The sequence below is a fragment of the Pelophylax lessonae genome, assembly GCF_965119305.1.
Source record: "Pelophylax lessonae genome assembly, chromosome: 12".
NCBI classification, from domain to species: Eukaryota; Metazoa; Chordata; class Amphibia; order Anura; family Ranidae; genus Pelophylax; species Pelophylax lessonae.
In genome coordinates, this window is record NC_138779.1 from 45,789,278 (window position 1) to 45,812,947 (window position 23,670).

Here is a 23,670-nt window from a genome sequence, read left to right on the forward strand (position 1 = left end):
TTCAAAAAATAAGGAAAGGTCACGGAAAATCAGTCACCTATCACTACATAAAACAAGGAACAGCAGGCGCACCAGCCGTGCGCATTACCTTTTTGATAACTTTATTGTATTAATAAAAAGATTTATACTCACAAACAACATCAGCAACAAGGCACATCTGAGTCCACAATATATTTGAAGCAACCTGGTCACCTAAGCACCTAACCCTCCAAAGGGTCTTCTCACATCTGGGACTTGCTTAGGTGACCAGGTCACTTCAAGCACATTGTGGACTCTGATGTGGTTTGCGAGTATACATCTATTTATTAATAAAATAAAGTTATCACAGGTAATGCACAAGGCTGGTGCACCCTCTGTTCCTTGTTTTCCAGTACTTCTTAAGGGTCTCCCCAGGTCTTAGGGGGCAGCAAAGCCTGTGCCAGCTGAAGACTTGAGATTCACTTTTGCCAGCGCACTTATCTTGAGTGCAGGAGATTGGGCTTTTCTGTTTACCTATCATTTTTACATGTAGGAGAGGAGTGCCAGAATAAGCCTGGTATGGAAGTGGTTAAAGCTAGCTCAACCCCAGGGTTAGAGAAGTTCCTTTGCCTCAAAGAGACACACACTCCTTCCCCAGTTCCAATGGCTTACTTCTACAGCCACGTCTCCACCCATCTCTCTCCTCCGGGTCATTCATAAAACGTAGCCCGGGGCTCTGTGTATTATTCCCAGCATGTAAATGAGCAGATTTGTCTAATATAGGAAAAAGCCTGCATGCTTTTGTGCCAAATGAATGTTTACCCTGATAAGTTTATTTGTGCCCGGAGTTGGGCTTTAAATCAAAGTTACATAGTTAGTCTGGTTGAAAAAAGACACAAGTCCATCTAGTTCAGCCAACAAATGGGGAAAAAAATAAAAATATATATCCTTAAACCAACTCAATACTGGGCACTTTCACCCCCTTCCTGCCAAGGCCAATTTTCAGCTTTCAGCGCTGTTGCATTTTGAATGACAATTGCGCGGCCATGCAATGCTGTACCCAAATTAATTTTTTATCATTTTCTTCACACAAATAGAGCTTTTCTTTGGTGGTATTTAATCACTGCTGGTTTTTTTTTTCCCAAACAAAAAAAAGACCAAAACTTAAAGAGAAAAAAAAAAGAAAAAAAAAAGTTTTCTTCGTTCTGGTCAGAAAATTTTGTAAATAAGGAATTTTTCTCCTTCACCGATGGTCACTGATGGGCTGCACTGATGAGGTGGCACTAATGAGGATGCAGTAATATGCAGCACTGATAGGTGGCTCAGCTATGCAGCACTGATGGGCACAGAGTGACACCACTGATGGGCACTGTTTGGGCTGCATTGTAATCAGGACACTAATGATCAGTGCCCCGAATACCTATACACATCTTCCTTGTGAGGAGATGCTGCTGATCGGCTCTCCTCACCCCACACTCAGTGTGAGGCGAGGAGAGCCAACAAACAGCATCTCCTTGTTTACATGGGATCGGCTGTGATTGGTTACAGCCGATCACATGAGTAAAGAGCCGCAGTCACACGTGGGCGCGTGATTGTGGCTAAACTAAGCGCCGTCATATGACGTTGTCCAGGAGCCGCCCCTCTCCACCATCATTTGTCTATACGGTGGGTGGGAGGCGGTTAGGATAAAAAAAATTAAACACGCAATCCTATATACACAATCCTTTACCCACAGTTCATCCAGAGTAAGGCCTCTGGAAACCCCAGCAAAGCATGATCCATTTTGCTCCAGCAAAGTGAAGGAAAAAAAATTGCACTCCCCACAACTGCCAAGCAGATTCTTCCCCCTCTACCACAAACATGCAGAAGAAGATAGGAATGTTTAGAATAGAGGAGCTAATCTTAGGTAAAATAACTCTCACTGGAATGCATATGGTGGAATGCAGTGGCATGGTAAAGGTTGTTTGACCATGTAAAGAAGCCCACAAAAAGAAAAAAAAGTCTCAACTTGGATGTAAGTGATCAGAGAGAAAAGACCTTTAGAGACACTATATATTTGGTCTGTAATCACATGCACTCAAAAATTAAAGCTGGAATTTGACCAGCTGATATAGTTAACACAGACAGCCTATGTTCTGTGCACAGAAGACAGACGTGCACCCTCACCTTGGTGAATATGTGATCCTTCGTCTCAAGCCACAGATGGAAAAGAGCAACAAGATCCTTCTCATTATCAGCAGGGGGCACTATGGGGGGTGAGAAGAAATTGGGTTAATATTTTTTTATTTCTAAAGTTTTAAGTTTTGGAAAATGGTCTGGGTACTCACCAAGACACTTCCACTGCTGCGTCTTCTCCCTGAACTCCACATAGGGTGTTAAGCCAGATAGAGCACCTGCAAATAATGAATCAAGAGTAAGACATCCCAAACTATAGCCCTGTGGCGCTAAAGTAAATTTCAGACATGCAAGATTGGAAATAGGAAACTACTAATTAATCTGCATGTGCAGCTCTGGCTAAAGCACCAAATATTGTTTTCAGTGTAGAGAGAACAATTCCAATAGAGGAAAACACAATGGAGAATATTCAATAAACATCACAACTTTAGATGAGCCTACTCTACAATGAAGGGATGCAGGGACCTCAAAAGAACTGACACTGCCATGGCAATACTCTAAATACCACACTATTGTAGAAAAACATGTTAAAGGGGTGCTGGGATTTAAAACTTATTTGTGTAGTAGTGAAGGAAAACTTCAAAACAAGCTCTATTGCTCTGGTGAGGCAGCTCTTAAGCCCTGTACACACGTACCGATTGTCGGCCGTAAATATTCGGCCGCCGACCGATCGGCCGATTGTAGGCTTGTTAGTATGATGCTTCCGACAGCGCATTTTCGGCCGAACAGAATCTGTCCTGCAGGCATTAAAATTTTTGTTGGCCAACACCAGAACGGCCGATTGTTCACCAGTCAGTACAGAATTCGGCCGACAGACAGCAGATTAGCAAGACTGGGCATGTTCAGAGAAGAAAAAAGACAAGGAAAGTTAACCATCACATGGCATCACTTCTGCAGTCAGCTGTTGGCCAACAAAATTCGTGTGCAGTCTTTTGCAGTTTTCAACAGACACGACAGCCCTGGACAAAAGACGGCTGATCGTTCGGCCGACGATCAGTACGCGTGTACGGGGCTTAACACAGCAAGGCTTCCTCCAATGGGTACCCAGCAGTAGATCAAACCACTGAAACACACAGTAAAGAAGAGCCAGACCTAAAATGATGAGAGTCCAAGAATATTTTGTTTACAAATTGGTCAAATTAAAACTAAAGTTTTGAGGGCCAAATGACTCCCCCTCCATTGACGGATATTTCAAATGTGGGACCATCACTAAAACATAAGCCTCGTACTCACGCAACGATTATCGGCCGACCGATCATCCGACTTTTGTCCAGAGTTGTGTTTTGTTGGTTGGAATGTGCCTAGACTGCACACGAATTTTCTCGGCCAACAAAAATCTACTTCAGAAGTGATGTCATGTGTTGGTTTGCTTTCTTTGTGTTCTTTCTTCTCTGAGCATACCCAGTCTTGCTCATCAGATTTTTCCCTGTCGAAATCTGTACTGACTGCACGAAAATCGGCCGTTATGTTGACGGCCAACAAAAATTTTATAGCCTGCACACCAGATTTTTTTCGGCCGAAAAGTCGGAGTCGGTTGTCGGAAGCATCATACTAACAAGCCAAAAATCGGCAGATCGGACGTTGGCCGAAAATTCCCTGCCAATTTTCGACGCGTGTGTAGGAGGCATAAGACTAAGATCAACTCCAAAGGCACAAAAAGGCAGCTGGCCCATCAATTCTTTCCTGATCCTAAATAAACACAGTCTGAGCTTGGAGGGGAGGTTAGGCTGCTAGAAAAGGAATCAATATATGCCCATTCCAGTGCACATGTAGATAAATTGCATAAAGCGCCTTTCCTGAACTAAGTTTTCATAATATGTACGGTTTGCATTAACAAGTCTCTGCAGCCTACAGTATGTAGGGAAGACTACACACGCACGCAAACAACAACTGAACAAATACAAGTCAAATTTGGTCTTCATATAGATGAGAATAGTGTTTTGATGCATTTTCTAATTTGTTACGATAAGGATGTTGTTCTGCTTGGAACCACCATAATCAGAGACTTTGGAATTCAACCACTATAATAGATTCCTTACGATAAGGATGTTGTTGTGCTTGGAACCACCATAATCAGAGATTTTAGAATTCAACCACTATAATAGATTCCTTACGATAAGGATGTTCTGCTTGGAACCACCATAGTCAGAGATTTTGGAATTCAACCACTAGAATAGATTTAAAGTTACGCAAGCATGACACATTCTGGATCTACATACCCAATACCCTGTCCCCAAATGGATTAAATGTGGTTATTAAATATTTGTAGCACCACAGTCAGTGCTCTGCTTTTATTGATGTATCTATTCTTCCATTTTTATACTTTGTTATGTATTTCTGTATACAGGCTGCATACTCCATATTTCTGTGTGTTCCAGGATATGGCCTGCATTTATTAGGAGAGGCCATTAGGGGTCTTTAGGGCAGATAATCATTTATCCAACTATTAGGACAACATTTATTACAGTGAATGAAGAAGAAGATTTAATGTTTTATCATGTATGAGCAGAAATGTACAAGCGAGAAATACATATGAAACAACACACAAACAGATCATTCAACAAAAAAAAAAAAAAAATGATAAAAAGCAAGAGATTTTAGATTGTAAGCTCCAATAAGCAGGGCCCTCTGATTCCTCCTGTATTGAATTATATTGTAACTGTACTGTCTGCTCTCGTTTTGTAAAGTGTAGCGCAAAGTGTTGGCGCTAAATAAAACCTTTATAATAATAACAATAATAATAATCGCAGGGCACTCGGATTCCTCCCTTATTGAAATGTCTGCCCTCGTGTTATAAACCAGTGGTCCTCAACCCTGGCCCTCAGGGCCCACTAACAGGCCAGATTTGCAAGATAACTGAAATACAACCCAGGTGATATCATTTGCTGCTCAGTGATTGCAGTACTCTAGTCTGCATCTCCCCAAGGTAATACTTAAAATCTGGCCTGTTAGTGGGCCCTGAGGACCGGAGTTGAGGACCACTGTTATAAAGCACTGGGTAAACTGTTGGTGCTATATAAATCCTGTATATTAAAACACCAAAGAAAATCTACATGGAAAGAAACATTGTTCAGATAAGATTATATTAATTTCTTCTATAGTAGTTGAGGAGGGATTTGCTAGTCCAATATGGACACCAGAGCTTACACTCACCTTTGCTGTCTCCACTAAGATGTAGGAGGGCAGAATGAACCAGGTCACACCAGTTAGAGGCGGTGGAGTACCAGCTGTTCAGCGTGCTGGCGGGTGAGGTCTGCCAAAGTGAAACCTTCTCCTCCAGCTGAAATATCAGAGGGAGAGCAAATGGTTACAAATCACAAAAAAACATTTTTAAAGCTGAAGTTAAAACTGCTTCTATTTTACCTTCCATGATTTTCCCCTCCCCCCCTCATCAACACAGGGATTATACGTACCTTATTTTAGACCAAGTGAAATCACTGGGCCTTTGTGATTTTCTATGCAATGCAGGCAGATCACGGTGAGAAGATAGCAGGGTGCTGTACATAGATTCCTGAAAACATCACAGCACCCTGCCTCAGTACTCCTCTCAAGAACCCTTAGCACTAGGAAAGCAGTAGGCTTGCTCTTAGGAGGAGTTATATAAATATCAAAATGCCTGGAAGGGTGAATGTCAGTCCTGAGGAATGGGTGTTCCTAGGCAGACTGCATTTGCATGCAGATGATGCCCAATTTATTCCTACGTGTGAAACTGAGCCTCCATTAAGGGAAAAAACTGAAATCTAATGAATGAACAGGCTGTACCAGGGACAGTTATCCAGGGAAGGGGGGGTTCCATCTGACTTGCTGCAACTTCTAATGCACATTGTGAAAAGCTCACAGTGTGCGGTGAAATCAGAGTAAGCCATTTGAGTGCAGGAGAGGAGCCGGTACAACTGTGCAAGACTGAAGTTTAGATTGAACAGGTACAGCTAAACAAAAAGACAAAATCAAACTTATTGAATGTTAAACCAGGCATAACTACAAAGGACAGATGGTGGAAGCAATTAACTTTTACAAAGTTCCTACAAAGACATAACCTCACCAGTGACTCTCCATAAACACATATAGATAATCCCATGTTCCATTCAACCCTCTAAAAATCCCTAATTGCATAATTGAAGTGTCCCATCTTTTTATGTTAACCCCTTGGAGCCAGCGCCCCATGGCCCTTTAGGGGGTTTAGGATTCTGGGAGGCAGGGTGGGGTTTAGGATCATGTGATTGCCGTAATTGGCTGTCACATGATTGGCTTTTCGTTAGCCGCTGGGAGCGTGCGCTCTCGGCACAGCTGTATTTGCACTAATGCACACAAATAGGCAGCAAGGCCCACCCGCTCAGAGGCCACATAGTTGCGTGCGGCCGGCACTAAGAGGTCAAGATTTGTGAGGAACTTGTTAGAAAATTACCTAAAGCTGAACTCCAGGGAGAAGAACTTTCATTTAAATAAATCCCTCAAATCCACAGCAGATATAAATTCACTTTGTGTGCACTAAATGTGTGTGCAAACATGGATATTACCTTGTAAAAAGTAGCAGTGTTATCATCACTCTGCTGTAGAAAGCCTGTGCAGAGAGCAGAGCCGTGGGAGGGCCCAGCAGCCTCCACTGCAGTTTTACAAGTTTACTACAGACAACTACAGGAGGGGGCGGAGACCAGATTAGTGACCCTGCACAAGGCGAGAGTGCAGCAGTGATCGGTCTTTTTTACAGGAAGCTCCTACATAGAGGTAAAGGGGTTGATTTACTAAAATTGGAATGCACAAAATCTGGTGCAGCTCTGAATAGAAACCAATCAGCTTCCAGGTTTTTTGTAAAAGCTTAATTGAACAAGCTGAAGTAGGAAGCTGATTGGCTACCATGCACAGCTGCACCACATTTTGCATTCTCCAGTTTTAGTAAATCAACCCAAAGTCCCACACTGGATTACTGCACAGATCTGGAAGAAATAAGTAAGAATTTTTAATGTTTTTAGAAATTTGCTTTTTCTGCAATTGAGCTTTAAAGCTTATTTTTTCCCTTAAAATTAAAAATGCTGCTTACAGTTCTCTCCCTCCAGTGCTCTATGTGCCCCCCTCTCCGGTGCTCCAGTTAACAGTTCTGTTAATGAAGGTACTGGTTCTATCTTTGATGCGTACTGGACTGCATGGTCATTTTTAGACTTCCAGCACAGCTTCCATACCAAAAAATGTACAGAACACTACGATATGGAGGCTGTTAGCACAATGTCTATCTGACTGCATATCTGTTTCTATGATTTCATCTGGGCTTAAGCCCCGGTTCACATCAGTGCGATGTCAGACATCGAATGTGATTCGGAGCGCACTGCTCTGAAAATTACATGCGATATCCGTGCGATGCGAATTCGGACTCAACACGCACAGGACCTTTTTTGGGTCCGCAGCAAAATCGGATCGCATGGTGGTTCACGCCTATGCGATCCAATTCATGTACAAACTGACAGTTCGCACTGCGATATGTGAACTAATCTGGGGGGGGGGTCGTTACCTATGTATTGACACCTCCAGCGATTCGCAAATGGCAGTGTGAACTGCCTGCGATTTGAATGCGATGGGGGAACCCGCAGTGGATTCACAAGGTTCCCGCATCGCATATATGTGAACCGGCATTTAAAGAGATTCTTTCACCAACTTAAACTACCGGTGTAACCAGAGAAAATTCAAGTATGTTTAAATGACCACTTGCAGGGTTTTTCTATCCATAAATCATTTTTTCACTTGTAATGCGTCTCTAAACTTGCTAAAAAATAGGACTTCTCCACAAAGAGAAAATTACCTAGCATAGCCCCTTCCATTTCTTGCATGTCAAAAACGTATCTTCTGGGAGTGTCCAAATATTCTATGTGCTGGCCGAGCTCCTCCAACTCCCACCTCACCTCTTTACCTAAACTTTTATATAAGTGAAGAGTCTACTGATACCACATCCAAGATGGCACCTCCCACTCACCAAACACATGCTGGTAGGTCAATTGGCTCCTGTCTAACATTTCCCTAGTATGTGTATGTATGAGCGTAAGTCAGAAACGTTAGACTGTAAGCTCCTTTAGGGCAGGGACTGATTGGTATGTACAATAGATTTAAATTGCTGCGTAAATTGTTGGTGCTATATAAATCCCAATTATAAATAAGGATGTTAAATGTACATATATTTTTATGGGTATGTTTTTTAATAATTGGTCTGGTGATGGCCTCTATAACAAAACGGCTAGCTGCTAAGAACAAGATTTCAAATATCAAATACAAAAATAACTGCGGCCATTTAATTTTAGCATAGTTCCCATAAATAAAAATAATTGCAGATGTCCTACACCTATCACACTGTAGAAAAACAATGCACATAATATAATTCCCTGTCACAGAGTCCTTCTCTCACCAGAATGAGACTGGAGGGCCCCTCTGCCATCAGTATATCCAGGAGGAGACTGAAGAAACTGGCTGAGATCTCATTAAAAGGCAAAGGTGGCTTCACATCCTCCATGGGCCTGCGGGAGAAAAGATGCAACGTCTGAAAAACATAATAATACTTTTCTAAGATTATCTCTGAACATTCTTCCTGCTAATATCAGGTTATGTTCCCGTGTTCTTGATCTTACCTTCTTATTGACAATACTGCTCTCCTTAAACCTTAATTCACACCATCATGTATTTACCCCTTTTTACTGCCAGAGACATTTCGCCTTTTTTTTTGCACATTAAAGGATTTGTAAAGGCAGAAGGTTTTTTTAGTGTCAGTTCACATGTATGCGATGCGGGAACCCTGCGAATCCACTGTGGGTTCCTGCATAGCATTCAACTAGCAGACATTTCACACTGCCATATGCGAATCGCTGGGAGTGTCAATACAGAGTTAACGACACCCCCAGATCAGTTCGCATATCGCAGTGCAAACTGTCAGTTCGGACATGAATCGGATCGCATAGGTGTGAATACTCATGCGATCTGATTCTGGTGCAGACCCCAAAAAAGGATCCTGTGCAAGTTTTGTCCGAATGCGATGCAAATTCAGCCATACAATCTGTATGGCTGAATTTGCATTGCACAGACATTGCATGTGATTTGCAGAGCAGTGTGCTCCAAATCACATGCGATGTCTGACATCATTTGTGAACCGGAAGTGAATCTTAACGCATAAAGGTGAAAAAAAAAAAACCTTCTGTGTACAGCAGCCCCCCTAATACACACCTGAGCCCATCTTTATCCAGCGATGTAGCCAGAGAGTCTCAGCTGCCCAGGACTCCCCTCCTCATTGGCTAAGACAGCAACGTGGCGTGATTATCTCCTGCTGCTGTCAAAGTCAGTCAGTCAATCAGGAGAGAGTGGGCGGGGCCAGGTCACAGCCCAGTGTCTGAAAGGACACAGGGAGTTGTGACTCGGCTCAGGTGCCCCCAAAGCAAGCTGCTTGCTGTGGGGGCATTAAACAGGAGGGAGGGGCCAGGAGCACAGAATAGGGACCTGAGAAGAGGAGGATCCAGGCCACTCTGTTCAAAACCAACTGTACAGAGCAGGAAATAACACGTTTGTTTTGTTTTTTTTAATTAGACTTTATAATCACTTTAAAATGCACAGCCTAGTGATTAGCCCTGAAAACCACTAAGCTCTTTTTTTTTTTTTAAGTAAAGTCTTTAGATCTGGACATAGTATTTTAAATAAGGTCCAACAAAAGCTCTATACAAGGGAACCAGGATCTCCTTCCTACTGCTAGTGATCGCTCTAGTGATACTTAAGAACTATATAGAGGAAAGAGGATGGTGGGGATTCCTCTACTGATGCCTAAAAAACATCTCTCCCAGTAAGGAGTTGGAGAGTGGTTGAGTCCGGTTGTCTGCATTACGGTGCTGGTTGGATCGTAGTCCACCGCTGGGCTGACCTCACAGGAGAGACTAAAGTGATGTCCATTGGAATAGATTGGAGCCATACCACTTGAATATATTGAAGGGCTTAATTACACCTTCTTCTGGTAAGCGCATAGCTTGGCTTTGGCACTTATCACTGGTTTCTGAGGAAGAAGTCACAATAATGCGGTGGAGGATTTTTGTTTTCTATTTCCTGCACATCGCACATCTTATTTGGACTTTACTTCTATCTTCATATTTTTAACTATTTGTACACTATGGTATTTTGTCTATAGATACTGTGTTATTGCGTTCTGATTCAGATTGTTTATTTCATATTCACATTTATGCATATGTTGTTATAATATTTATTTCAATTTAGCGCAGCTTTATCCTTTTTATTTGCTATTTGGTGTATTCCCACTGTAGCTGCAGCTTTATTACATTTATCACTATCTTATCACTGGTTTATTACTGTTCACATTTTTTTAGTGTGCTTAGCGTGGTTATTTTTTGTTTAATTGATACCTAAAGATGTAAATGGGAAAAAAAAAAAACTGACCTCACTTAGTATAAAATAATACTCTAACATAATGGTGGACATTTATTAAAACTGCATTTCTTCTTTAAATTTCAAAGCCTAGCTGAACAAGCTGAAAATAGAAGCCGATTGGTTACCATGCAAAGCTGCTCCAGATTCTAGTTGCTCTAGTTTTGATAAATTCCCTTCAATGTAAAGGGAATGAACTATACATCCCGGTTGGACTTACTCTTCTTTCACAGAGGTCAGGTTGAGAGAGTCAGAAGGAAGGAGTGCTGGCATTATTTCTGCTTCTTCAGGTGCATCTGGGAAATCCTCTGGCTCCGTTTTTATTGGCTTCATCTTTTTTCTCTTCCGCTCATCCCGCTCCTTCACTCGTCTCTTCATTGTAGCCAAGTCATAAAGTGCTGAATGATACCAATGACAGTTTAGAACAGAGTGCAAGATGGGGAAGGGGGTGCACTGCCACCCTCACTATCTCAGCATTCATAGCACCTATCAAAACAGGACAAAGCACTACATGCACTTAGTTCCCTGAGGAACTGGAGGATTCAGTGAGGAATATGGTGAGAGGACTTCTTAACACTATCAATAATGACCCTCCATCAGAAAACCGGTAATCACTGTAACACCTATCTGAGGGATGATAATATGAGTAAAAGTTCCAATTCTACAGCCAATTGGAATAGGAATCCCACTTTTATTTTTCCAACCTTACATAGTCAGCATGCAATATTACTGTGACATTAGTGACAGTCATGAGAAATGCTTATGCTGCCATCATTGATCCCTCCTGGCCATTATGCTAACTGGCTTTAGTAAATATATTTTTTTAATCAAGTAACTTTGATTGAGAAAGTACAAGGCATCATAAGATACATACAGCTGGCAGCAGAGCCTCAACTTCAAAATATATATAATACAGTATGTCAAAGCACAAAATATCACAATATTTCATATCAGTCTGTATTTAGGCAAGTATTATAATCCAATAGAAGACACCACATACTTAAACATATACAAAATAGAAATTTCCTGAACTACTAAACATCCTGGAATACTGTATATGGCAAAAGCAAGATCAGTAAAGTAACAACAATTACCCACTGAGTCACTAAGGTAAGTAATTAAAAGTAGCATCAATTCAACTTTATATATCTTAAAAGTAAAAGACGAAGCAATAGAAAAAAATAGATCATACTATTGGCCACAGGACATTTACATCTGTAATAATCTATCCATAATATTCAGGGGGGGGACAACCCCCCCCAATTTTTCAGCCAACACTGCCAGATATTTACAAATTTCTTTGGAGAATTCCTATGGTGTTAAGTATTCTTTTCTCCACTGAGTATGGAATAGACCGTTCGGATCCACTGCGTACACAACGGAGATTGGGCAGAGAGCCTGAACCTCGCAATCAGCTTCCTTGCTAAATATAACAACCGAACCAGAGCTTAATAATTGGCTTAAGTATTTTAAGTCACTGACTCAGAGCAAATATGCAGGGGGTCAACCTTCATATTTCTGTTATGATAGGTTTCCTTTAAGCCCTTCAGATAAAAAAATAAAGCCCAGATTGCTACACCGTAGCAGGATTCAGGTTAACTATAGTAGCAATGAGCATGCAGCAATAACTATCCAATCACAATTCACCGGTTTGCTGAATAAACTGTTCACGCTTATAAACGTAGAACTCAGTCAAACTACTGACAGCCTTTAATTTCCCTCTCAGCATTCATTTGCTACACCTCACGGCTCAGCTACCTTAATCCCTGTCATTGCCAGTATTTCAGTTTTCAGCATGTGCCTTAGATCAGCATGCCAAAGTATTTTTGCCACCCCTCTGGGATCCTAACTCAGACCCACCCATCAGTGCCTGCACAAGGTCCTCTGGCACCCAATACAAGGATACAAAGGTACAGGTGTCCCTAAGGTGGGTGGAGGGTGTTGGGTTCTGCTTTCTCTCGCTGTTGGCTCTCATTGTTTCAACCTCCTTCCCCCAGCAGCCTGAAGAGCGACCCAGGTATTAACCCTTTACTGACATCTTAGTTACATAGTTAGTGAGGTTGAAAAAAGACATCAGTCCATCCAGTTCAACCTATGATGTGTGTGTGTGTGTTTGCTTTTAACCGTACATTGTATACCCCTGTGTGTTGTGGTCTCTAAGGTGCCCATCTAATAGTTTTTGAAACTATCAATGCTCCCTGCTGATACCACTGCTTGTGGAAGAGAATTCCACATCCTTACCGCTCTTACAGTGAAGAACCCCTTACGCACTTCCACTTTCCTCTAGTTTTAGTGAGTGGCCACGTGTCTTATTGTATTCCCTTTCTCTGAATAGTTTGTTCCTTATGCTAGGGTCGCCAGTACAGTATTTGTACATTGATATCATATCCCCCCTCAATCGTCTCTTCTCCAGAGAGAATAAGTTCAGTGATTGTAGCCTTTCCTCATAGCTGATGTCCTCCATTCCCCTAATTATTTTTGTTGCCCTCCTCTGGACTTTCTCCAGTTCCAGCACATCCTTCCTGAGGACCGGTGCCCAGAACTGGACAGCATACTCCAGATGTGGCCTCTCTCCTAAGCAGACAGCCACAAATAGATTAAAGCACCACTTTATCCAGCTCTGATTCTGTCCTATTAGTCTGCATCTGGCACTGCGAATCCAGCTAGAGGCACCAAGTCTGCTTTAATTTACTAACCAATGCCATAACCTTCCCTGTGGTGGGTGCAGAATCTGGGCAGTGGTGCTGCCATTCACAATTCTGTAACCTCCCTGTGAGCATGGAATATGGACACCATCTCTGTAGGTGGACAATCTGGAGTAGCGACAGTGTCTAAAAAAATATGTGCTGCTGATTGGCTGGCAATGCAGTCAGTGGCGCTACTATTGTAGGATATTTTTTAATCTACCACTCATAGCATGCTACATGGGGGAAGTGCCTCTTCAGCTTATAGCTGGGCCTGGCCCTGCCGCCCTCTCCCACACACATACACTGGAGGACAGGAAACGTGAGCAGCACAGGATCATGTGACAAGAGGATTTCCTGACATTAAAAACAACTTCAGCATTTCTGGGATGGTGTTGGCAGCTTGCTGAATGGTCCGTTCCCTGGAGGTTCTATTTAAGGTGATTTGGCCATGAAAGAAAGAAGCCAGGCAAACCGTATTTTCAAAAGAAGCCCAGCAATGGCAGCCCCTAAAAGCTTCCTATTACAAAGTTATTTTAACGCAATGGGAAAATGGCCCACTGTGTTTGTTTCTATACAAAGTCCTCTTCCCACTAGCAGAACCTGCCTGTACTGCAGGAAGATTTTGGCAGTTTAGGTGGCAGAGCCGTTTCACAATTCTGAAAACAACAAGGAGCCATAGATGAACAAAGTGTCAGTTACCTGCTAGAGATCCCTTGCGGCCAGCATTGACCCGAGTCATTATGTCATTCATGGAGACCTCTTCTGTCATCAGATCAGGGTGATCCTACAAAAGAATGATGACAGGATTCTATATGACCACATATGTAAATTGTGCTTATGGTTCCATGGTGGGTCCCAGTATTCTGAGGAAAGAAGTACACATTACCCTTGTATATAATGAACTCTGATACTAATCACAACACGGGATCACCAGGGTTCTAGGAGGGAAACGTAATAAAGGATCTGGGCCACATTTTGTCAAAGTGTCGTGGTCTGCACCTTAATTTGAAGGTCAATTTAGGGAGAGGGAGATTGGCATTTAATAGCCCTTCTATTTCAACAGGCTTGGGGGAGCCAGGTTTTTTTTCTGTTAGGATAGTTTATTTTTATTTTTTTTTTGTTTTTTGGGGTTTTTTTGCATAAAAGTATAAAAGGTATAAAAATACAATTTAGTATATTTCAGTGGTTGTACAGCTTTAAGTATACTGAGAACACAGATTTTGAGGGGTGTATATACAGTGTATTGGGAAATCCCAAGGATAGGGCTATAAAGAAATGTACCTCTCTCTAGAACGGCTGAATATAGCAACAAGACTAGAGGAAGCAATATCTGCTTCTTCATCACCACCACTGAAACAAAGGCAAGTGGGATATAACTCCAGTCTATGTAACTCTACTAGAGTGTAACAGATTTAGGGAAAACATTTCAATTGGATAACTATCTATTTGGATAGATAATGGTAGTTATGCATGCATGTTCCAATTCTAACCAATCGTGGTCTTGGCCTGCATTAACTGGTTGCACCGTTTCTCTTTGGCCTTGTGGTATCTAGGTCTGGAGGCACCACTTGATGCTAAATAGTACTCGAGAATCCAGCTTAGTGTGGTAAGGGTTGCATCTTTAGCTTCCTAGTGGCAATATTCTATTCAGCACTTTGTCCTCTGACTAAACTCCCCTTTCCAAATGATTGCCTATACCCCTGGATTCCTTTGTTGTATGCTGCATATTATACAAGCTTTTTTTTTTCTTTGAGTTGTACATCTTTTTCATTCCATTCTCTGCATCCTGTACACATTTTTAAGGTTTATTTTAACTTTTTTTTTATTATTCTATTTAGTTTGTAGCTCCATCCTCCAATAAAAACTGCAACATTATGCTTAAAGTTTGTGAAATAAGTGAGGGAATTGGCACAGTCCACTAAAATAAAATATATAATGTATAATGAGGATGAGAGTATATAAAAAAATATATAATGTGAATAGTGAAAAATGTATGTGTAAAACTAATACGTGGTAAAAAAAACATCTAATAATGTAAAAATATATAGTATAAAAATAGTAGTATTTCTATACCCACTCTATACCCCTGTGTGGGGTGGGATACTTACCATAGGGGTCACGGAGCACCTCACCCTACTACCCACCACGGGGTCACTACCAGTGTGTATATTTTACACGAAGATTTGTGTCATCTTATCCACCTGTTGGACTTTTTAAGATCATTATCCTGTCACTTTATCCACTTGTTGGATTTTTTAAGCCACTTAGTCACCTTTTTTGGACTATTACCCTGTCACCTATTATCCTGTCACTTAGTCACTTTAATTTTGGTTCACTGAATATAAGTTATTTTGCTTATTTACTAGCACCCGGTCACTTCAATATATCCATCATTTATGTGCACAGGTCACTTTACAGGGGCAACCTTATGCACAATGTCACTTTACTATATATTTTTACATTATTGGATGTTTTTTATCACGTATTAGTTTACGCATTAATTTTTCACTATTCACATTATATATTTTTTATATACTATCATCCTCATTATATATTTTATTTTAGTAGACAGCGCCAATTCCCTCACTTATTTCACACACTTTCATATTGTCTGTGACTATATTTAAGGGAGGCGAATGTGAAGAAGGAAGAGCTCAACTAGAGCCTCTGTGCTCATGTGGATAGTTGCTTCTCCTCAGGCAGAGAAAAGACTGAAAAAGTGAGAACTACTAGGACACAAAAAAAATAATATATATATATATATATATATATATATATATATATATATATATATATATATATATATATATATATATATATATATATATATATATATATATATATATATATATATATAATCCTATCAAGAAAAACCCAGATGTGCAACCTCTTCAGGTCCGCTGTCCCTGAAATCAAAGGGAGGAGCATATACTGGGAGGCCCCTGCAACTAGCATGATTTATATACAGTATTTATGTTCCTTTTAGACTGGAAGAAACCCAAATAGCTTTGGTAATTATGCTTTTTTTTCCATTGATTGTGGATGATGATGCACACTCACTGGCTGAAGCTTCCGTTTCTCTCGATGTCTCCGGAGCATCATCTTCAAGTCCCGCTCTGTCAGATCAACTTTATCTGCATTAAACAGATGTCAAAGTTACAATGTCCCACTTTTCTGCACCAAAAAATGTTATAGTGTTATAGTAACCACCGAAAAAAAAAAAAAAAAAAAGGACGACATCCTGTTCCCTTATAGCAGATTAAGCAACACAGTGCTTGTGCAGTCTAACCTGCCCCTCTCTAAACTGTAAAAAACCTGGCTGATCCTGCCACTTTCTGTGTTCCCCTCTGTGAGCCGACCACAAAAATCATGGCAGCTGAGCCCTGACTACCATGGTCAGCTTATGTCCCTCCGTCATCCGGTAAGCTCTCCTGTCCTCCTCACCTCCTCCCTCTCTGCCTGTCAGCTCCCGTGTCTGTGTGAGCTGTCTCCGCCCCCTCCCTGTCGCGATTTGTAATATAAAAAACCTTTATAAAATATCCTGGCAGCCCCTCTCCTTTATCTGGTGATAACTCACTGTATAAGTGTTTGTTTAATGTTTAAACAGATGCCTCTAAATACGTTTTTCCACTAATCTTCAGGCCGGTCACGTGTTTATGGGCCGCTCTGCTACTAAAATCGAGGGCTACAGTGGGAGGTGCCAAGCAGCCAACATGGCAGTCACGTGACCTCTGGACTGATGCTCGAGGGAGATCTTGGCTCCTCCCGCTGTAGCCCTAGAGTAGCAGAACGGCTGGGAGTCACGTAACTGGCCTAAAGATAACAGTAAAAAGGTATTTAGAGTAATTTAAACAAAGACTTACACAGTGTGTTATGGCTAGATAAAGGAGATGGGCTGCCAAAGAAAAGGGTTTTTAGGGTTACAGTAAACCCCCCTCCATTGCGGGGGTTACGTTCCGGACCCACCCGCGAAAAGTGAGAATTCACTAAGTAAAGAAAGTCCCTATTTAAATACACTCTAGGCATGTTTTTATAACTTTCACTGTACTTTAAAAAGCATTTTAAGGTCTTTAAACACACTTTTAAAACAACAGAAACACATTTAAAACACATAAAAGATACTGAGAGACAGAGCAAGAACAATGGAAAACACAAAAATATTTAATTAACAATGATTTATTTAGTTAAATAATATTAATAGGTCTTACAGAAAAAAAAAAAAAACGCAAAATACCGGGACCGCAAAAACTGAACTGTGATATAATGGGGGTTTACTGTACCACCACTTTAAATGGTCTCAGGTGAACAATAAACAATATTTTTTTGCAAATGTTTACAAGCGTTATAGCAAAAGCATAAAGGCAAACTTGATTTTTATGGTTTTCCCATGTCTTCAATTGCTATTTGAGACTGAAAGAGGATTCTGGGAGCTAAAGTGAACAAGCATAAAAAGTGAAGATTTTCTTTTTTATAGGGAAAATCTAGAAATTCTAACTGTGCCTAAGCAGTACCCTAAAAATGTACCCTTTGTCTTGAATTCCTCCTGAAAATAGCAGTGCACTTCCTAAATACCTAGGTACTCCTCTTCTGATTCCGAACAGGTGTATATCTGCAATGTGAGGTTATCTAAGGGTGCTGCTGCTTCTGACTTCTAATCTCACCAGACTGGGTGTGAGACTTGGTGTTGTCACTACTGTGCTGCTTGCTAGAGAGGAGTCTGTATTGCATGCACCTCGCTGCTTCATTCATTATGGGGATCTGCGATTCTTCTGCCTCTCACTACTACTTCATCATTACCTGGCACGAGGAAATCCCTGTTCCTCTACCAAAATGGGCACCTCAACACAGATACACACAGTGCCATCTTAAGAGCATTAAGGGGCCCCCGGGCAATGCAGTGCACTGGGGCCCTGCCTACACAATCACAGATGAGAATAAAAATTATCAATAAAGCAATATTTATTGGTACAGCAGTGCCAGGCTTATGACAGCTTCCAAGTTCGGCGGCTGGGTCTGGTGAACACACACACGGACGGGAGTCAGACTTGACTGTCCTGGGTGTGCCTGTTCCCATGGAGGCCGACAGGCATTCCTGCAGCTGTGGGCCCCCCCTCCGCCGCCCAAGTGGCCTGACAGTAGCACAGGGCCGACAGGCGCTTGCCACCTGCTAAGTTTGGTGACGGGATGCACACAGGAATCAGGACTAATGCTTGCCTGGGGCTGGGTCACTGGGCAGGTGGGGCCCCCCGGGCAAGTGGGGCCCCTGGGCAACTTCCCAGCGTGCCCATTCGGTAAGATGGCCCAGGATACACAATGTGAAACAAGTCTACAATCGAGGTGCCACATTATTGTACTGCTCACTCTTTTCTGGAGAATAAGCTGTACCTTAAGAAATACAGTGCAAGGATCTCTCTGCTTCATCCATTCTGTGGCTCTGTGCTTCCTCCACCTCTCCTGCTGCTTCTTCCTGATCAACCCCACCAGTCATAAGATCAACAGTCATCAGTGGGGTCACTTTGACACTAGCCAGCAAAGCCCTGCCTCTACCAAGATGGCGGAATTCAAAAAAAGCCATAGTAGGTTAATAGGAAATGATCAGTTGCTGTGACTAGTACTTTGCCCTCTATATGCCTTTTCTAGGCACAGTTTGCACATAAGGAGTCCTCTTCAAGAGAGCATTAAACAATGACATACAAGTATTTGCAGGACCTACCTGCAGTTTTCATATCCTGTGTGGACAGAGTGGGGACAGAGCGGAGTGGTACGCTAGTACCTGGAGAACTGGTGGGCGACCCCGGGAGCCAAGAGGTTAAATCTAAAGACAAAATAAAAATCCATAAGAAACAAACTAAACATGTGTAACAGAGAACTTCCTGATAAGACATACTTTCTGAGCCAGATTCTTACCCTCCTCCTCCGAAGACAGTGTACCATCCCCACACTCCTCTTTCACCTCTCTCAAGATCTTCAGGTACCGCCGCTGTGCCCTCCTCTCTCTCTCCTCAGGCGTGTTCCGTGGAGAAGTGGCTTTCCGTTTCATCACAAGGTCTGGACCATTCTTTCTGGCAAGATCCAAAAGCTCCTGCATGCCGGGGAAAACATACATAACATATAACCAGGGAAGGAGAAACACACCTAAACTGACAAACGTTAACCCCAATATCGTAGAAGTTTGATATAAAAGCAGTATAGCATGAAAAAAGGGGGTATCCATTTCAAAGCATTCATGCATTTAAAAAAAAATGTAATATAAATTAAGTTTAACACTTTAAAGTGCTCAAAAACTGCACAGCCTTCGCTTTCTTTATTTCCTACACGTGACTCGGAGGAGGAGCCCTGCTAGAACTCGCTCTGCAGAAGACATGAAATCTACAGGAAGGTCCCGAAGGAGTAGGGCAACAATGCTACAAAAAAAAAAAAATGAGAGAGAGGAATGCAGGCAGGAACATCAGGTAAAAGATGACTATGAAAGGGGAACAGGGCGCTGAAAAAGTTATTTGAGTCAATATTGAGGAATGAACTACAGTGAAACCTTGGATTGCGAGCATAAAACAGGCACATCTAAGTATGCAGGCATCTGGGGTAAAGCTGTCCACATAGACCATTCTCCTCACTGCCAAAAATCTGCAGTCGTGATCCGGAAGTTTACTGTGCAGTAGAGTGATCTGAAAGCGAGGTTTCAAGCGCTCAGAGCGCAGTGTGGAAGTGATGACGTTGATGGCGGTGCAGAGGACGGTCTATGTGGACAGCTTTACTCCGGATGCCTGCATAATTGAATGTGCCAGTTTTAATCATCAAGCATGTGAATTGCTAATTGATGTACCTTCATTAAATGTAACCATATAGCTACACCTAGAAGCCCCTTTCTACTCTTTTATATTCAGTTGTGAGGTGACGCTACTTGTATATGAAGACATCGCTTGTTTATCAAGTCAAAATTTATAGAAACGTTTTGCAAAATGCTCTCAAACCAAGTTACTCTCTCCCGAAGGTTTTATTGTATTCATAAATAAAAAGTACAAAAAAAAAAAAAAAGGGGAAGGATTATGCCTGGAAATGCACTGTCCCATTAAGCAGGGCTTAAAGAAACAAAATAACAATGTACAAAGACTGAAAAATCAATGAATAATTAGGTTTGCACTGCATCCGTCAGGCAGCAGGTAGGAATACCTACTTATTCATTAATTTTTGTTGTTATACATTGTTTTTTTGTTTCTTCAAACCCTGATAAAGAGGACAGGGTATAACTCCCAAAACGTGTTGGATTTTGTAAGTAACTTGTCTTCATAAAAAAAAAAAAATTAAAAAAAAAAAACGTACGTTTAGGATTTAAACATTAAATTGCGGCACTCCAATACTCATCACAATCAAAAGGTGGTCGTTGAAGCTGCCAATCTAATATCCAGATTCTCCATAATCATACCACCGAACCGTTAGATAATATCCATACAAAATGAACATATAAATACAATTCTAGCGTTCCAGCACTTTAAGTCCCCTTTCTTTAGTATGCACTAAGATTGAGCAGGCACTGCCTTGTACAAACCTGCTTAAGAATAGTCACTGCGAGTTATTCTCTTCTTCCGTCTAACCAAACTTAGCTCACACACACACACCTTCTGAGAGGCCAGGAGGCCCCACTCATGCAATCGCCCATCCAAACTCACAATTACCTTTAGGGAGGGCCCCCTTTTGAGTTCACACCTACCAGGAGGACAGGACAACCCTCCCATGTATCTACCCATCTGAGCACACACTCACCTTACAGATAGCTAGGAGACCCTTTTTGTGTTTCTCCCATCTGAGCACACGCTCGCCTTCCAGGAAGCTAGGCCACCACTCTCATGCTTCTCCCATCCGAACTCAAACTCACCTTCAGGGAGGTCAGGGGACCTCTTTTGTGTTTCTCCCATCTGAGCACACACTCACCTTACTGGAAGTAAGGTGACCCCTTTCCTGTTTCTCCCATCAGTGCTTGCACTAACCTTCCAAGAGGCCAGGGGACTGCTCTCATGTCTTTTCCATCTGAGCACACACTTATCTTTCAGGAGGCCCCTCTCATGCATCTCCCATCTAAGCTCACACTCACCTTCCAGAAGGCCAGGGGAACCCTCTCATGTTTCTCCCATCTAAGCTCACACTCACCTTCCAGAAGGCCAGGGGAACCCTCTCATGTTTCTCCCATCTAAGCTCACACTCCCCTTCCAGGAGGCCAGGGGAACCCTCTCATGTTTCTCCCATCTAAGCTCACACTCCCCTTCCAGGAGGCCAGGGGAACCCTCTCATGTTTCTCCCATCTGAGCTTACACTTGCCTTCCAGGAGGCCAGGGGAACCCTCTCAGGTTTCTCCCATCTGACCTCACACTCCCCTTCCAGGAGGCCAGGGGACCCCTCTCATGTATTTTCCATTTGAGCTCACACTCACCTTTCGGGAGGCCAGGATCTGCTTGAGCAGAGTGTGAAAATATTGCTGCTGTGAGCTGACATAACGTTTGTACTGTGACTTCAGACAGAGCTGGCGGTACTTCACCACTTCTGGGTTCAAGTGGCCATCTAACACGAATAAAGAAGAAAGTGTACATTACAAAAAGAGCTAAAGCAAAAATGTGCAGAGATCTGCTTCTGCTCACTTGAAATAAAAACAAAAAAAGTTAATTATTGGATAAAAAAAAATTCCCATAGTTCTCAAGTCCTCTATTGTGGATCACTTCCTCGGCTGGCGAAATGCAAATGCCAAGCAGGGGTTCTTCCTTTCCCCGAACTATAAACACATCCAGAGAAAAACAGCTGACAGCACAATGTAAAGGTCAACGCTTGCAAAACTTTATCATTTCAGCACAACTGCAAGAAGCCACATCTGGACCTCCTCTGAAACCTTTTTCTCACACTGCGCTTAAAGGCAGAAGGCTTTTTTTATCTTAATGCATTCTATACATTTGCAGCAGCCCCCTCAGCACATCTTTATCCAGCGATGTTGCAGATGTTTCTCAGCTGCCCAGGACTCCCCTTCTCATTGGCTTAGACAGCAGCGTGGCGCGATTGGCTCCCACTGCTGTCAAAGTCAGTCAGCCAATCAGGAGAGAGAGGGGGGCTGGCCGCGGCTCCGTGTCTGAATTGACTCGGCTCGGGTGCCTCCATAGCAACAGTCTGTGCAAAACCAACTGCACAGAAGAGGCAAGTATATATATTTTTTTTTTTTTAAATAACAGAGATTTTACAATCCCTTTAATCTACGAACCACCAGGGAGGTAGCACGTTGACTCAACAAAGGAGCGAATACTCCAAAATGCTTTAGGATAGCAACCAGTGACGCAACCCAGCCTCCTGGCCACACACAGAGCTCTCTGGATTCCCTGCTCAGCACGCTGAACATGGCCGCCATGCTGCTCTGTAAAACAATCTGCACCTCCAGGCTTTCCCCACAGCATCACAGGCTCCCTGGAACAGATCTGCCGGTGTCCTGACAACTGCAATTTACAAAAGCCGACATTGATCTGCAAGTTCAAAATTAACCAAATACCTCTAAATGGGATTTAAGGCAACCAAGTAGTACAAAAAAAAATCAAAAAAAAAAAATGAATCTGATTACAAATGTTAAAATCCAACAAATAGTAGAAACAGTGTTTCAAATCTACATATCACTGCATACTAGGTTTAAAAGCCTGGAACCACCAAAATATACACAATGTCTGATGTGTGCTGTTATATTTATCTTTTTTTTCGCAGCTACTCCTTATTGCTGGATCTTTAAGTTCTTGGTTTTATGTCTGGATCTATGGTTAATGTTTAACTTTCCCTGCCAGCTCCTCTGCCCGTTACCACCTTGTATGGGAGTTATAAAGCAGTTCATTGCCTTCTTAGCAGTTTTTTTATAAGTGGCTGTGCAGTGCTGCCTAACATTGCAACCCTTCCACTGCCCTATATAATCCTTAGCCAGAGACGCTCTACCTAAAAGCTGGGATTATCTGTTTTTTCTATTGGAGTAATAAAAACATGAATAAGGTTCTACCCTCCTGGTGCCAAACCTGTGGTGCGAGGACTACATGTTGCTCAGTGTGTTCCTTGCCTAGGTGTGCATTCAGGGACAGTAAAGGAAAATATGTAGTAAACTGGATTCTACCATCCAGTTCATTTATTATATCCAGTCAATTATCAAAAGGGATGGAGAGAGTGCTGACTGTATTAGAAATAATCTCTAGCAGTGTTATGTTACATGTCCCCAATCTCTGACCATCTACAACCACAGCTGGAGCAGGGCTGTACTTTCTGGTTGGCTGCTGAAGTGCACCCCCCCCACACAGTCTCTGGCCGGCTGCTGAAGTGCGCCCCCCCACACAGTCTCTGGCCAGCTGCTGAAGTGCACCCCCCCCCCACACAGTCTCTGGCCGGCTGCTGAAGTGCACCCCCCCCACACAGTCTCTGGCCAGCTGCTGAAGTGCACCCCCCCCCCACA

The 23,670-nt window shown here is 42.3% G+C and overlaps 1 protein-coding gene across 2 annotated transcripts in view; it reads right to left on the reverse strand.

Annotated features, from left to right (window-relative positions):
• NFRKB (nuclear factor related to kappaB binding protein) overlaps positions 1-23,670 on the reverse strand; it is a 50,485-nt gene that overhangs the window by 20,290 nt on the left and 6,525 nt on the right. For both annotated transcript variants that reach the window (XM_082273853.1, XM_082273852.1), the window contains exons 4-13: positions 21,643-21,770; positions 19,125-19,299; positions 18,931-19,032; positions 16,278-16,351; positions 13,917-14,001; positions 10,751-10,928; positions 8,522-8,630; positions 5,287-5,413; positions 2,286-2,351; positions 2,125-2,204 (exon numbers count right to left, since the gene is read on the reverse strand). In XM_082273853.1, the coding sequence (XP_082129979.1) occupies positions 2,125-2,204; positions 2,286-2,351; positions 5,287-5,413; positions 8,522-8,630; positions 10,751-10,928; positions 13,917-14,001; positions 16,278-16,351; positions 18,931-19,032; positions 19,125-19,299; positions 21,643-21,770 (1,124 nt within the window). The remainder of the gene's footprint in view (positions 1-2,124; positions 2,205-2,285; positions 2,352-5,286; positions 5,414-8,521; positions 8,631-10,750; positions 10,929-13,916; positions 14,002-16,277; positions 16,352-18,930; positions 19,033-19,124; positions 19,300-21,642; positions 21,771-23,670) is intronic.